Source organism: Montipora foliosa, chromosome 3 (assembly GCF_036669935.1).
Source record: "Montipora foliosa isolate CH-2021 chromosome 3, ASM3666993v2, whole genome shotgun sequence".
Taxonomy (NCBI): Eukaryota; Metazoa; Cnidaria; class Anthozoa; order Scleractinia; family Acroporidae; genus Montipora; species Montipora foliosa.
This window is the reverse complement of record NC_090871.1, coordinates 2,861,018-2,878,517: the sequence shown is the minus strand read 5'-3', so window position 1 is coordinate 2,878,517 and position 17,500 is coordinate 2,861,018. Positions and strand designations below refer to the sequence as shown.

Sequence of the window (17,500 nt, the reverse complement as noted above, 5' to 3'; positions counted from 1 at the left end):
AGGCGGTGAGTGGTTTACAATTCTCTGAAAGATGGACCACTAACACCGAGATCTCCCCGTTACTTTTCACAAACCAGTATGAGGGCTCTTATCCCACAGTGCTGATTAACATGAAGGGCTGTGAGAGGGGCCTATGGTCTATTACCATTTGAAATTTTTCCTCCGTCATGTTTAAGACCCGGAGTGTTGCAGCTGTTGAACTTAGTCAGAAAAAAGCCTTCGTCCCCCCAAACAAACTCTTAAAATCCGATGAGGTCAATGCCACTGATGTCCAGATCGTGAAATCTTATCGGGAGAAAGTTCTTCATACCGCTACGCTACCGAGCGAACCCGTAAGATACACCCAATGTCCCGTTTTCACTTCACCCAAGTTCGCTACGCCGCCCTTTAATTTTCTGGTGGCCAATCAAAGTAAAGATCAGGACATTTTACTTTCCCTTCCCCAAAAATGCACGAATAAATTTCTGTTGTCCTTGGGATTTATCTTATGACTTTTTAAAGAGCGTAAGCTCGCGACTTTTCTGAACCATGGGCGGCAACCGGAAATGAGCTATTTTCCTTTTTAACTGGTATTTGTATTGTCCCTTTTCACTATGGGAACGATTAATTTAAAAATCTGGGAGAGCATGCTTGTCCTTCGTTTGAAGCGAATGCCCAGTGCAAAAAATACGGATAATGTTTACGAAAGGCACCCGTCGACGGAGTATTGACCGATACCATCGGCCGAGTATCGGCCGATATATCGGCCGACATATCGACTGAGTATCGTCCAACACACGGTTGACTGTCGCTCGCCATTTCGGTCGCGTATCGGTCGACGTGATCCAAAAATACAACTAGTCACTCAAAAGAGAATTCGATAATTGGTACGTTTTTGCCAAATTTGAGCTTTTCGGATGCGAAGACGACACAGGAAAATAAACTCTGTACGCCTTGAATGAACTATTGAGACAAATCACCTGTTGTTTCTGTCTCTTATTGAGCATCGGCTACGCGTAGACGATTTGTCGCACGGCATGCACACGAAGGCTGCGTGATTTCCTGTGCGTGTGAACTAATCAAGATTAGTAAGGACATTTTCAATGTGAAAAGTAGCTTTTTTTTCCTAAAATGTTTAAAGGTTTTGAAGGGAAGCTCCAAAGCCAACAGAGAAACGGCTTGTTGGTCAAGATGAAGATGAAGTGCCGATGTAGTCTCTGATTTGGTGCCTTTGAGGCCCAGTGGTATACCGAAACCTCTTTTGGGGAAGGAGGGAAATGAGAGATCAGAGCATTTATTGTATTCATCTTCGTACTTTATTGCTTCTTGATAACTCCGACGTGGTTCACATGCAACTAAAATCTAGGTTTTCCTCTTTAACAATAAACTAAACTCTAAGTTTTCCCTTTTAATTTAAACATCTTCCCCTTCATCTGTATAATGTCCTGTTCACCTGTAACACAAATGGAGCGGAAAATGTCAACCATCACGAAGTGTTTTCGAAGAAACGATGGCTCCGTTGGTACGAAGACAAATCGAACTGGGAGAGTTGAAGTTCACTGAAAAACCTGGGGGGAGGGGTGGGTGACAGTCCAGTTGTTTAAATTGAAACTTGAGAAAAAATTGTGGGATTTAGTCATATTTGGTGGCATAGTGTGACAAAATACGTAGACGATAAAATGAGCCAATCAGGTTGCAAACTAAGTACATATACTGAAGGGATGGATCATTAGGATTTAAGGGAACTCGATCGTTCAATTCAATTGTGTTTAATATCAAAAGTGTACAAAAATGAGGTTGACAGACCTGCATAACTCCCCAGTAGTGTAGCAGCTCTCGTAACCTGCTATTCATGATTTGGTATTGTAAGCAGCTTCTATTGTTTAAGTCTAAGGGCCTGATTACACGGTGAGTTTCAGCCCGGGCTGAAATTTTGTTGCGATTACATGCTCGATTTCCGCCTAGGCGCAAAACGCAAATTTCCATGAGAAAATTTACTGAGAAGCGAAAACACGATCTATGCGCATGCTCACGTTCCTTTTTCATCTCGTGCTGAAAAAATGATAGCGATTAAATGAATTTTTCAGCCCGTTTTTCCAGGCTGAAATTCACCCCAGGCTGAAACCTTCTCCATATAATCGCCACTTTAATTTTAAGAGGATTTCTTTCAGAACCCGAGCTGAAATTTCAGCCCGGCTAACCGGGCTGAAAATCTCCAGGTAATCAGGCCCTTAGTCATTATTTTAATCTTTTAGTCGTTTGTTTGTGGCTGGGATAGCGAGCCAATCACAGAATACGTCACGAGAGCTGCTACATCACGCTAGTTTTAGCATTCTTCACAGTTTAATTAAAACTCTTTCGAGTATCTTTTTTGTACGACATGATAAGGGATTCTTGCAGATTTCGCTCACCAATGGTTGCTGTTTTAAAATAAGTGCGCACGTGTACATCAAGAAATGCGATGCCCGTATCCAGCAATGTTGTTTCCGTTTTGGAGATTTCAGCCGTAGATTTGATAGTGGGGTGATGTTTCTTTGCTTGTTTAATGAACTGCACTATTTTGTCTCTGTTTACAGTCCAGCCTGGGGCCGGTTGCTCGAAGCCAAGTTGGCGCTAACCTTTGGTTAAGAGATATAAAAACTTATAGGTTTCCATGGTTTTTAACACTGGTTAGCGCTAACCATGTTTCGAATAACCCGGCCTCTGAGCGAGAGCGTGTTTTCTGTAAAGCGTTTCCAAACGAGCTGTTCAGTTAAATGCGCTTTGGATAAGATTTCCGCTCAGTTCTATCTTAATCATGAAGGTGTTAGCAAAGGTAACTGTCATTAGTGCCCATGGCTGTACCATGTGCTTGTCGGTAGTTTTTTTCAAGAAAATTGGAATGAAAGTTCTTGCAGAATTAGCCTTAACGCTCGCTCGAGTAGTCGTGTAGGGATAAGAGGTTTGTTGTTGTAGCAAGCCTCGTAGGCTCTGCATACTGTGTGAATTCCCTCTTCTTGTGGTGTATCAAGTTCTAAAGAGACTCGTTACGTCCATTGAAAGAAGTGTAGCTTCTGCCGCGACCTTCGTTTTCTTTATAAAGTTAATTAAGTCGATGGTATTTTTGAGATACGACTACTGTTGTTGTGCTTTAGGTTGAATTATTTTGTCAACAAATGATGATAATTTCTCTTTCGGGCCATTACACCCTGATATTGTTGTCCTAACGAGCGGGTCGGCTTGTGTATCTTGGTGAGGGTGTAGAATCCTGGGATGAGAGGCGGACTTGGTGTTTGGCAAAGCCATTTTTAGTCATTTCATCTATGTGAATTTCCGTGGCAGAGATCATTGATAAGTTGTTGAACTGTAGATCTGTGGTTTCTGTCAACTACCATGGGTGTCAAAAGAGACCTATAGTGGTCTCCGTTATCCAGTTAGATTTGGCCCTAGTTGATTTTGTCTTGCGTGTTCTTGACAATAGTTGTTGTACCTTTGTCGGCCTTTTTGATAATTTGTTGGGTGTCACATTTCAAGGATTTGAGAACCTTGCGTTTGGCCGGTGGCAAAACCATTTTTGGCTTTGCGAGTTCTAAATCTGCGAGTTGGCTCTTAATTTCTTCTAAGTTGCTTTCAAGGGCAATTTGTTACACTAAAAGTCACAGTCTTTCCAAATTGATTAAAACATAAAACATCCCCCCCCCCCCCCCCACAAAAAAATTGTGCAGAAGACTTCGTGAGAAAATAATTCCTGCGCAGGCAATGGACGAAAAAAAATCCATGCGAGTTGAAAAATTCCCACCCCCCAACTTACCTAATGGTCCTCCCTTAAGGAGGCTCGAAACAGTGCTTTTACAGGGCTTGCCCGTTGCCACGGTGACATATTACGTCACAGTAATGACTGTTTCTGGTTCAGCAATAATTCGTGTTTCATTTGGTACCACAATATTGCTAATACATGATAAAACATTGTGGTGCCGATCCTTCTAATAAGAGCGTCCCTTGGGAGCGTTGAAACTGGTTGAGCCACCTTAAGCTGTCGCTAAGCGAGGGCAAAAGCATGCGCGTAAGTCGCAATTCATTTTGCTTTCGCTTCAATTGGCTGAGAATTTTGCTAAAAAAGTACGAAAGAAAAGTAATCACTGTTTTGATCAATTCGACAAATCTAAACTACAGTAGTTACCTCACAATCAATATGTGCAACAGTTTGCTCAGGTCTGTTTCTATGTTGCCATGCAATATTTTGCAACAATGTCGTTTATCCTGTTGTTGAGATCATCAAACTTCTTCAACTGTACAACGTTTTCTGTCTTGTTCATGGCAATGGCTTCCAACTCGGCATAGTCTACGCTCTGACCAATGCCAACTGCAATGCTTTCTATACCCTTATCCTGGTGGCAACAATAGATAAACTAATGCATTATTACAAAGTAATCGACCAAACGCAATTCATCGTTAAATGCACACTGAATGCAGACCACTCAGCAATGCCCTTACATTTTGGAGTGATATCGGACTAACACGTGTAAATTATTCTTTGGCTGGACAGTCACCCAATCCATAAAAGGGAGCTTACGAAACGAGACGACGGCGGCTACGAGGACTTCATTTAAAAATACGAGTTCGCGTTATTTATATCACTGCGAAACTATTTCATGTAGTTTCGCGTTAAAAATGTGTGGTAACTGGTGAGGAATTAAACTGGTATGAGTGGGTTGGAAGCGTAGATAGAGAACTGAAAATTCATCGTCATGTTCTAACGTCCTCCACAGAACCTTGAATTTGGTCATTTTACGTCGTCATTTAGAAGATGACGGCAAAGAAATGTACACAAATGTAAAAGGCAAGTGCAGAGCGTGCAGAGCCATTGTTTTTGCTCACTAAACCTATTGTTTTGTAGCGTCGTCGTTGCCGTCGGCGTCGTCGTTTCGTAAGCTCCCTAAATGCGTTGGTGGGATGGAGACAAATTTGATGATGTAGAGATTTGCAAGCTGCTGACTCGAATGGGAAGGCAAACGCTCAAAACCTGATCTCGGGAGTTTTGATTATGGTTGTGAGTTTACGCTTATCAACTTATTTAATAAAACCAAATTTTCGTAATCACTGCAAACACGGGACGGTCATAAAAGGATAACGTTCCTCACTCGCTGACCGCACATTCATGTCTCGTAACGCTGACAATCAGATGCAGGTTCAATTCGATAAACATCACAAAGGTTTCTCCATCAAGTCCAAAAGTCAATTACCTATTTACAACAACACAGAGTATCATGATTAAATTTGAAGATAGGGTCATCTCAGGAGTTATCTTAACCGGGCTGTTTATGTTTACGAGGGGAGAGAAGCAGGAGGGAGAGTTTGGAGACAGGGGATGAGGAAACGAAGAGAAAGATACAGGACACTGATGGTACAAGGTCTGCATCCTATATCATGCGTGCATTTTTAATTTGGTAATTCTTCTAATATTGCCCACGTGAAAGAACAGCAAACACTTCACTGTGAGTTATCGAAGTTTCATCCACCACCGAATGATGTTTTCAAGGATATTATCTCATTTTCTCCAATAAGACTTGCTCTCTAGATCCCATTGCAACGCCTATTGTTATTATAAAGACAACATAGCATCAGTATTAGCATGTGTTGGGACGATTCCTAGACAGTCTTTTGCAACTGTATATTGTCCAAAAAATAAATATCACAAGTCCGTCCTAAATTAAAGAAGCCTGAACTTGATCCCGAAGATTTTGCCAGCTATAGACCGGTATCAAACATTCCACCTCTTGCCAAGATTATAGAGAAATCAGCTGCTGCACAAGTGCATCACTATCTGAATATCAACAATCTCTTTCCTAACTTGCAGTCTGCATATAGAAGACATTACTAAACTGAAACTGCTCTTCTGAAAGTTACCAATGATATCCCGAAGACCCTAGACTCTAATGGCGAAAGAATAATTGTTTTACTAGACCTCACGGCAGCGTTCAATACGCTAGATCATCGTCTCTTAATTGACAGATTACGAGTATATTTCAACAATACTTTAAATAATCAGTTCTTCAATGGTTTGCTTTGTATCTATTTGATCGATTTCAAAGAGCAACTGTTGGTACCTCCACATCTTCACGTTTGCGTCTTGAACGTGGCGTTCCCCAAGGCTCAATACTTGGCCCTTTACTGTTTGATTTATACATGGCACCTCTGTAAGATGTTATTAACTCGCACAATTTAAACTGAATGTTCTACGCAGATGATACTCAAATGTATATTGCTATCAATAATCATGAACTTCCAGCTAACTCACTTGACATCCTTCGCACTTGTGTTGAAGATGTGTTTTCGTGGAACACTAAGAACATGTTAAAAAATAACCCTAATAAAACTGAAATTCCTGACTTTACCTCGCGATTTAGCAAACAACCAGCTTTTTGTGAGGCTGTAGACCTATCTAATACCACAGTCAAGGCGAAAACCAAGGCCAGTAATTCGGGTGTAATTATGGACAGAACGCTGTCGTTTTCTGACCATATAAAAAAGACGCGCAAGAAGGCAAGCGGTGTGATAAGATCGATTGGACGTATTCGGAAATACCTTCCACAGAATGGGCTCAAGAGGTTGGTGAATTCTCTTGTGATCTCTAGACTGGACTATTGCAATTGTCTTTTAATTATTTGGTGTTCCAAATTATCAAAAAGCCAAAGTACAAAGGATCCAAAATGTATTATCTCGGTTGGTAACAGGTACACGCACCACTAACCACATAACACCCATACAATCTACACTAGTTGCTCATAGAGGCAAGGATCAACTTCGAGATACTGCTCATAGTATACAAGACACTAAACGGACAGTCTACTGAATACTTGGAACCGACAATTAAAGAATACTATCCATCACGCACTCTATGGTCGTCATCTCGTTTTTTGTTATGTATACCATCACATAAATCCAAGACCTATGGTAGCCGTTCTTTTTCTAATGTGACACCACAACTGTGGAATTCAATCCCTCAGGGCATTAAAGAATCAGCAACTACAGAAACATTTAAATCTCGTCTCAAAACATTTATGTTTAAAAAACACTCTTCAGATTAATAGTATATGTTCACTTCATGAATATTATATGCTCACTATATGAATACTTTATAAATTATCTACTTTTTAATATTTTATGTTAGATTCTTATACCAAACATAAATTAGATACTCTTTTCCATTTACATTGTAAGCGCATTGCAATTAGAAATGCGCACTAAGTACGTTTGTTATTATTATTATTATTATTATTATTATTATTATTATTACTATCATTATTATTATTATTGTTATTATTTCTTGCATTAATAATTTTGTCCCACTCCTATAAATAAATTTCAAATACACTAAATATATCCGCAATCTAGAATACAGGAAAGGTCATCACCATATAGTAGGCCTAGTTGTCTCCCCCACACATTCCACTTGTTGAAAGATGTTTAAAAACAAATTCGCGTTGTTGTTTTGCTGATCACAACACCTCTTATTCCATTGTGGTTAAGTTTAGTTAATAGGATTGCATGATTAACAGTATCAAATGCCTTTTTCAAGTCTATAAATATACCACGACCTATTCATTATTAATATATAGATTTAGCCAAGCTTAAAAGCGGAGCTCCCTGGTTATTTATTCTTACTGCCTGCACGGTTTGTAAAAATAAAAGGTTTCGAATTGTCCGCGTTTTGATGTTTCCGGTTGCTGCTTTAATAATTAAATCATTTTCTTTGCTTTCTTCTATAGAAAAATTCATTGCCTAACCGTGAATGACTTCCACGGTAAATTTTTCGCTAAAAACCGATATCGCAGGAATCACGAAGAGATGAGTGCGACATCGGTTTTTCCAGTGAAATTTACTTTGCAGTTCACCAGTTTAGCAATAATTTTTTCTTGAACCGAATGAGTTTTAAAAGAAAACAAGCATTACATGTAAGCACAACCTCAGCGAGCGAATTGAAAAGGGAAAAAAGCCATTTCAGAGTCAACTGTCAATAGTCACCGAATAGGAATCATGCTAAAATTAGAAGCCACAAAAACAACCTTGTCAGTTTAAGGTCAAAGAAGAGTTTACTGATGTACTTTATTCCACGTTATCTCTGAAAACAAGATCATTCACATTTTGATGTATTTCATTGAAACACGCCAGGTTGGCTTGGTACAAGAATCGGCAAACTACGGCAATGCAACCAAGAAATGACGAACTTCAAACATGATCTGCTCCAACACTTTTAAAATAACATTTAGGTGCTTTAAACAAACTTTCTGAAAACACAAGCTACTGAGATTTCATCCTAATTTTACGAGAACTCATTGCGAATACAACGAAAACAAGTTGGGCAAACGGATTAAAAAAGCACTTGTTCGCTCGCATTTTAGAGGAAAACAAACAAACAAACAAATCAACTTTTTCTTTATGTCCAAAAGAGTACAGATGATTGTTATTTAATTCCAGTTGACAATAAAAATTCGATTTTCATTCCTGAACAAAGGAAGAACCGATTAAACCACCTTTTAAAAATACGCATCCACTCTAAATAACGTATCTTAAAAATAACAAATGGTTTAGTGCCCAAGAAAAGAATTTGTGTGCTAAGTATGAGCTGTTACTGGTATTCTGTTTTGTCGTTGGCGTTTTCTTCCGCTCATTCCTTTCGTTTCTGTTCTAGACATAGGTCCTCCAGGCATCATGTAACCTTATCAGAGCTTCTAAAGATATGCCAAAAATTGCAATACAGAGAAAAAAGCGGCTCTAAGCAAATTAAAAATAAACACTCAGCTTTAAGTTTACATCCCGCCGATGCTTGACTTGAATAACTGCGTAGCCACCAGTGTGGACCACAGATATCATGATATGTCAAACTGGATTGAAACCAGCGAAAATTGCAGAAAGAAAACATCTTCCAAACCGTTTTCCACCTGAACACGAAAAGCGTTGACTGTGTAAGAACTTTCGTTGATATATAGTATGGCCGTGTAGCAGCGTCGAGCCACAGAAAGCGCGTGAAAAATGTACGGATGGTTGACGACGTCATGGTTTTAAAACCAAGATTTCTCGCTTCGATGGGTTACCATATTTTCTTAACAATGTAATTGTCTAAGTCAGATCTTGAGCCCTTTTTACAAACAGGAGTAATCCTCCCTAAAGGCTAATTTCTCAGGAAAATTACCACTAGCAAAGGAATCGTTAACTAGCTAAAAATGCAAGAGGCTCGGATATTTAGTCCCTAACAGTTTCAAAATGGTAACAGTTACACTCTATGGGCCAGAAAACTTGCTAGCATCCATCTTACCAATAAAAGTCCAAATTTCATGTGGAAGTGACAGGGGATAAAAAAATTGATCCTGAGTAGTTACCCCTAAGGTAGAATAAGGGACTATGACTTCCCTGGGGGATTCCCTTCTCCTTAGTCTTACCAACATTAGCAAAAAAGTTATTAAAGATGTTAGCAATGTCATTAGGGTTATCAACAGACTTATTGTTACTTAAAATGGAAGTCATTTAACTGTTTTTACATTTACTAACATTTAGGATTGACCTAATACCAGACCACAGCTTTTGCATATTACTTGTTTAAAGAAAATTATTGATTAAAATATGTGGATTTACTATCTTTCAGATCTTTAACAACCCTATTTCTAAATTTCTTATAGAGATAAATGAAGGTTAGGATCAGGTTGTTTACTTTTAATTATTTGGAATAAGGCTTATCTCTATACTTCATTTTAGCAAAGATCTCTCTGGTAATCCAAAGTTTGGATGATATTTTAACCTTCTTCAAAGCCTCTTATAAGGTACATGTTTCTTGCAAACAGAATCGATTTGATCATAGAAAAGATCAAACTTACCATTAGTGTTCAAATTACTATTGTAAATGGAAGAGAAATCAATGTGAGATACTTCATCAACAAACGTTTCCTCAACAGAAATGAGAATAGTCATGTTTGTAGTAGTTTAAAGAGGCATAATTAACTTTAAGGTCTTCTATGATCAGAAACTGTGGGAAATGATCAGAAATCTTGGTGACAAGGTTTCCACTAAGAGCATTAAAGTTGAATGTGTTAGCAAAAATGTTGTCAATTAAAGTAGCACTTCTATCGGTTACACGGGTAGGTTGGAGAATATAAGGCAATAAATAATTAGAGTTCCTCATATTGTGAAAATTTCCAATAGCAGGATGGTTTACACAATTTAGTAGGTTAATATTAAAGTCACCTAGTATAAATATATTCTTGTTTTCTCTTGCTAAGTTATGTAGTACAGTCTCAATATGCTCAGTGAATCTTTTCAGCTGAAAGAAAACTTCGCATCGTAAACACTCTTCGCATATTTTGCCTATTCAAGTTTAATAATTGTAAAGCCCCTGTTGTTAGCCGATCTGGGTTTTTAGTTTCCCCCTCCCTTGCACACTTAAAGGCTCAACGCAAACTGGATGTTGGATAAAGGCTCAACGCAAGGTGGATGTTGTGCTTAAATAATTGGACTTTCGCGCCCATTGCTACTGCGCATTTTTTCGCGCATGTCACGCACACGTCATGCATCGTAGACCACGATGGGAAACACGATGCTAAAGGCGCAAACATTTTCCACAAGAATGGAACGTGAAAGCGTGTGGCATCATGGGATAGCTGTGGACCCAGGACTTCTCGGAAATGTCACGCAATGACGTGATTTTACTCTCTTGAATGCTCGGTGACCCCTATTTTTCTTTCCATAGATCACTTCTTTTCTGGTTTTGTCCATTTTAACAAAAAACAAAAGAAATCTGTGCGTGAGAAGTCACAAATATTTCGCCTTTTATGCTCTCGTGCGACCGAAGTTTTCTTTCTTAGACTAATATTTATCGTTTTTCAAGGTCTATTTCACCTCAAAAAAAGACATCAGCTGCAAAGGTTAATTTAGTTATATTAGTTATGTTGAATTGAGTACGTTTACCTGATCTAAATTCCACTAATGTCGCTTTTTTATTGCTGACATGACAGTTGTAAGCTAAGATCGTCTTAAAATAACACAAGTTTCTAAAAGTGCATCTCATGATCTCGAAAACGAGCACGGTGACCCCCCGGTTTTTTTGCCTTTTTGGCAAAAGTAGATCATTACCTTTCTGCGTTTAAAAAGTTTTAAAAAAATCTGTACGTTGGAATATTTTGGGCGCGAACGTCCTAAGACCAATCTCCCTTACTCCTACGTTGTCAAAGATAGCTGAACATTTTGTTGTTCAAGATCAAGTGAAACCTGCAATTCTTAGGAAGTTAAGATCTGACCAGTTTGGCTGTATTCCTGGCTCATCAATTACCCACGCTTTAATAACTATGATTCATAACTGGGCGAAAGAAACTGATGGTTTAAGTAATGATGTTAGAGTCTTTGTGTTGGACTACAAGAAGGCCTTTGATCTTATAGATCATTCCCCGATTAAGCTTTCTGATTACGATATTAATCCTTATATCATCAATTGGATAGGCGACTTTCTAAGTAATCGTTTTCAAAGAGTTAAATTAGCCGAAGATTGTTTCTCGGAATGGCAATCTGTACCCGCCGGGGTTCCCCAGGGGACAAAGCTCGGCCTCTGGCTTTTTACTGCTATGATCGATGATCTTGTAGTGCCCTCTGCGAATGGTACGGTTAAGTATGTCGAGGACACAACGGTTTATGAAGTAGTTGACAGCAGAGAGGTCAGCCAGGCACAGAATGCAATTAATGAGATAACAAAGTGGTCCGAGATCAATAAGTTTTCAGTTACATCCCAAGAAATGCAAAGAGCTTAGAATTTCCTTTTCACGTTCTCCGACTATTCGCGAGCTAGTATCAATTAACGAAACCGCTATTATTGCTCTTGTTACGTCTGTGAAAGTACTAGGTGTGGTTATTCAGGATAATTTGAAATGGAATCAGCATGTAGATGCTACCGTTAAAAAAGCGGCAAAGAGATTGTACTTCTTAATACAACTAAAGCGTGCTCATGTTGCAGCTAAGGATCTAGTCTGTTTTTATATTCCTTGCATTCAGTCAGTTTTATTATATGCCTGTCAAGTGTTTCACTATAGTCTACCTGAGTATCTTAGCTCAGCCTTAGAAAGAGTACAAAAGAGAGCCATGCGTGTTATGTATGGCTACGATGTGTCATACATTGATGCTCTTAAGACCGCAAAAAATTAATAGTTTATCGCAAAGAAGACCTGAATTGTGTCAGAATTTTTTTCAACAAACCATTTCTAATCCCAACAATCAGTTATTTCACTTATTACCATTTAACACTAATCATCCTTCGGTAACCCTGCGTAAACCAAGGGTTTTTGCAACGCCCTTGTGTAAGACTAATAGGTTCAGTAATACCTTTATTAACGCTAGCGCTAGGATTTATGACTCTAAATAAATTTTCTTTATTCATATAACGAATACCATTAGTCAATTCTCCATTTGGTACCTTATAGTTTACAATTTTATATGTGTATATATATATTTTATATTTATTTGTTTGTTTTTTTCTTTTCCCTTAGTTCTCATAGTTGTAACAAGAGTCATAGATCTGTCTTAATGTATCATAATAGTTAACATATTTTACTTACTGAATTAAATTTTTTAATTATGTAATGTAAACCTTATCAATTCAGTTATAACTGCAATGTAAGGTGATAATAAAGTATCTATCTATCTATCTAATAATTGAAAGATTTCGAAGTGTGTTTACGCGACAAACGAAAAGCCTTTGCTTGTCATAAAACCATGACAATTCCCTTATTCTTACTTGTCATTACTTTGTAAGAAGTTGCTTGTTATCTGTAGATACCAAACAAGAAATGAACTAAAATCAAGTGAATTTTTTTTTGGCGAAACGCAAATTTTACTGAGCTTGTCCGGTTTGCCACTTGCCGTAAACTTCGATGCTAAACATCCCTAATATGACATTACCTTGAAAGGCTTTAAAACCTTTGGGTATGGTTCTGACCCCTCCTCTGTTTTTCCATCTGTAATTACCAGGACAACCTGCAAAATATCTCGTCGCTCAACATCCACTGATGTAAACGTCTCATAGGCCTTTTTCAACGCTAAGTCGGTCCTAGTTCCTCCTTCTTCTTTGTAGAGAATTCCATCAACGGCTTTCCGGAAGGCGGCGAGGTTCTGTGCTTCGTTGGTCCGGAAGTTCCACTCCACTTTGACGTTATGAGTGAAGCTAACAACAGCAACATGCGTCCCGTTGAAAGAGATGGGCATCACTTCAGCAAGTTTTTTAGTAAAGTTTTTCATCTTCTGGAAATTTTGTTTTTTTATGCTGCCCGACTTGTCAAGAAGAATGACCATATTCATCTTTTTATCGCAATCTAATTCACACAAAAAAAGATTAAAATTATTTAATGTAGACTGGGATGATTCGCTAACATCATACACACCATGAATGCAGTCTTAATAATAGAGAGCTTTAGATTCTACGACGAGGACGAGAACGAGTACGAGTTTTGACTGCCCGTTTATAGCGAAAATACTAAGGAAATTTATAACCCGTACGCTTAATCTTACTCTTTGTTAACAGTATAGGTTGCTCAGTTATTCTTATTGCTGGTAACTGAGCCTTTTTGCTCATCAAAAAATGCCAAAATTGCTACCGTGTTGTTGACTTGTTTTGATTCGACGACATTTGTGCAAAATCTCGTACTACAATGACGACGGCAGCACGTTTTTCCCGCCAAAATGACGCTGGTTTGCGCGCGCGCTCACTGTTGTCTTATGAGAAAATCTCGTACTCGTATTCGTTCTCGTACTAGAATCTAAAGCTCTCTAATACTAGGCTTGCGTCATGATACCATTATCGTCAGAGGATGAAACAGCTACAATACTCGTCAAAAATCTTGAAACACTTCTGTCTGTTTCCCCTTTCCCAATGTTGATTTGGGTATCAAAGTCGTCTCAGTGCTTCAAAACACGCGTGGCTCAACATTGGGGAGGAAGAAGGCACATTTCAGTGGGGAAAACAGTGTGAAGTAGAAGTCTCAGGATTTTTCCAGAAAATTCGAGAGAAACGGTGTCTGTTTCAACGATTTGTGACGAGTATTGTAGAAACATCTTTATAGAAATAATTACTAATAGGTGACTTTCCGTATCTATTGTGATTTCCTTACTTTCTGTCACCATGTAAATGTAGTTCGTGAATCCTCTGCCCACGCATTCCTTTGGCTCATCTTTAACGCAAGCGGTTGGATCATGAAGGTTCATGATGCAATTATCAGACGCTCCGTCCCGCGAGTAGTTGAATTGTCCTAAAGGTCCGCTCCAGCACTCTCCATAAAATTGCAGGCCAAAAACTCTGTACCCTTTCTGAAGAGCTTTTTGAGCACATCGACAGGCAAGACTGATGAAAAACCGACAATTAAAGAAATAGATGGATAGACAAAAGTTAATTTTAGTTGGCAGCATGTTGTCATGTGTCACTTGTCAGCTATCGAAGAGTTTGCTACATCCTAGAATCCAGTCTTCTGGAGGGAAAGGGGTCGGAACAGGACCCAACAAGATTTTTCTGGTAGGAATGATCTCCTTTTGAAAACAAAGTACCATACAAAAGACTTTAGGAGGGAGACTTCCATTAAACTGAATTTTTGTTACTCCGAAATTCAAGGCAATTTGGATTAGTGATTATTACACTATGGTTGGTAATATTTTTCATCGAGATAAAAAACGATTCATGGTACTTAACGAAGACGTCGCAAAACCGTCCCCTCACAACTTATCACTAATCACAATCCAATTCAAACAGTATTATATTGGGACAATTTTGAAGTTTTAGCAAAGGACTATAATTCACAATGATTGCAGCTTCAATGGATGGGAAATGATAAGTTGTAAAGAGCTTCCTTTCCAGTATTTTGTTCAAATTCTCCTATCCCATTTTTCAGCTGCTTCCTAGCCAAACACTCTGTCAGTCGTACTGACGTGCACTCTGTTACTTCTATGTTTTCATCATATCATCATAATAATAATGATATTAACCAGGAACCCATGATCCGGAGCCTACAACTCTACTGTGTTCGTGTAACGGCGTTTTCACAGACCAATTTATTTTTAGATTGAATTTCCCGCGAATGAGACTCCCACAGGAGCCCGATGACCAATTACAAGAAATTAAGCTGACGTCATAGGGTCACCGAACCGGAACTGCCTTTGTTTTTTGACCTAATTCGCGGGAAGGGCTAGTCTAAAAATAAACCTACTTGTGAAAACGCCGTTTCACAGACGCTGTATGGAAGTTGCACGCTCCAGATGGGCTCCTGTATTAACTTTATTTAACTGCTAAAAATGTTTCCGTTTGTTAAAAACAAACTGGTATTAAGACAGGAGCAGATAAATATAAATATTTCTGAACTATATGAAAAATGATAATAAGAGTTAAAAAACAATCATATCACATACAATCAAAATCAACTATTTAAATATTATAAATCAAAGGGAACCCATGGCCAAACTCGTGGATTAAGTGCACACGAATTCTATCCAGATGGTCACCCATCCAGAGATCAACCGTGTCCAACAGGGCGTAACTTCGGTGAACAGAGGAGAACCGGTGTTTCCCTTTGGTGCTAGCCGGACACGGCGTCGGATTCAAGCAGTCTCGTTCGGGCCGACTAATTACGAACAGTGTCTGCACCTGAGTGAGTGAGTGACACATTTGCATATCGGAGTCCCCGCAAGAAACCCGTTTCTACGCTTCGCTTCCACGAGTTTAAAAAGGGTAGCAATAAGAAATACAATATCTAATTTACCGTGCATCTATGACTTAATTAGTCCGATTTTATTAAAAAAAAACTATATAAGGCTCCTTTAAATGATGAAAAGGTTGTAATTGATCTTATTGATTTTGGTAAATCGTTCCAATCCTTCGCTGCAGCGGCATATTGAAAAGTTCTCTACTCTGCACCGAGAGATTTTGGCGGGTACTCCAGGTTTCCCCTCTCCTCAAAAAACCAACATTTTACTTCATTTGGGTTAATCGTTAATTTCAGTTTACAGTATGCCCAATTAGTGCTCCAGCGCTAGAACGACTAGACACTTGAATAAAGTTCCTTTCCATTTCTTTTTTCCCATAAACGGGCCGCAGTGGCCCAGCTGTTCTCGTATTAATGAGACGTCTGAAATGTGCAAGAAATGATCATGCACACATACATAATTAATTGAGCACTCTCCATAGGGACTTTTTAGGGCTAGTGGAACACATCAATTACACAGCAGAACAAAACAAGACTTAGACATTCCCAACTGGACGTAGGCGTACCAGTTGTCTACAATACACGCATTTCCGGTCCACGCGTAAGGCATCCTGGGATGGGGGGTGAGCATCAATGCAGCAAAACAATGTGAAGACATTGTGTAAAGTATGGAAGAGAGGGAGATCAGAAAGTTTTCGAAAAATTTTTAAATTTCGTGAAGAGAACGACTCACTGGAGTCATTGGATTCAATTGTTTCAGTACCAAAGTCCTCAGTATGATCAGCAACAGACTCACTAGGCGCATGCCTTAAGTATTTCGCATTGCGAAATAGAGTGGTACCTGTATCGACGTTGACTAGACTGAAAATGTTTCGCGCTTTGGTCTCAAGGATCACGTGCTTTGCTGAGGAGAACTTCGAGTCCAATTTGTTTTGCTTCATATTAGCTAGCACAATGTACGATATCACCAACTCTGAAATTATCGGAGTTATTTTGCTTGACATCGTGATATTCTTTCAAACGCGCTTGATACAAGTTGCATTTTGACCGATGGACGCGATCGAGTACTGACGCTGCTGTATTTGAGTTAGACTCAATGTGCGATACTTAAGCACGAATTTCGTGATTTAACAATAGCATAGTTGGCGATTTCCCCCTGACTGAATGTGGACTTGCTCTGTAGAGCATGAGAATTTTAGATAACTCCTCTTGCCAGGATTTACCTTCAGAAATCACCGCTCGGAAAATTTTCTTAAGATATCGGAGAAATATTTCTAACTTCCCGTTGCTTCGTGCATAGTATGGTGACACACGAATGTGCTTACAAATTTCCGTTGTCAGAAACGATGTCTTCGGAAAACCCGAATCTGGCGAATATGTCAGTTAATGCTTTAATGACTCCGCGCGAAGTGAATTTACTTGAGTAAGTATCGCTAGCTTGAAACTAGAGTCTCGTCCCAGTAATGAGTCCGCGTTACCCTCTATTACGTAAACTTTAGTACTGATAGTCTTATCGCTGGCTTTGATGGTGGCATTAAAATAACCATTACAATTTAGCGGTTCGTTCTGTCCATACGCAGTGAAGCGTCTGTGAGTTCGATTCAGTTCACAATGCCTAAATTGTGATTTACATAACTGTGAGGATATTATGTTGTACTTACAACCAGTGTCGACTATCATTTTGGTCCTTTGTCCATTAATTTGTACCGTAATGGAACTGTCAACATTGTTCAAAGAGAGTACTGGTTCGCCCGCGTCACTTGAGCTGTCTTCAAGCCAATGAGCAGGTTTGGATCTCAAGCTGCGGACCTTCATGGTTGGAG

The 17,500-nt window shown here is 39.0% G+C and overlaps 1 protein-coding gene across 2 annotated transcripts in view; it reads right to left on the bottom strand.

Moving 5' to 3' along the window:
- Window positions 1–1,278: 1,278 nt before the first annotated feature.
- LOC137996466 (matrilin-4-like) overlaps window positions 1,279–17,500 on the bottom strand; it is a 42,138-nt gene continuing 25,916 nt past the window's right edge. For both annotated transcript variants that reach the window (XM_068841899.1, XM_068841900.1), the window contains exons 4-7: window positions 14,100–14,329; window positions 12,895–13,304; window positions 4,139–4,346; window positions 1,279–1,432 (exon numbers count right to left, since the gene is read on the bottom strand). In XM_068841899.1, coding sequence (XP_068698000.1) covers window positions 4,179–4,346; window positions 12,895–13,304; window positions 14,100–14,329 — 808 coding nt within the window. In that variant the 3' untranslated portion in view covers window positions 1,279–1,432; window positions 4,139–4,178. The remainder of the gene's footprint in view (window positions 1,433–4,138; window positions 4,347–12,894; window positions 13,305–14,099; window positions 14,330–17,500) is intronic.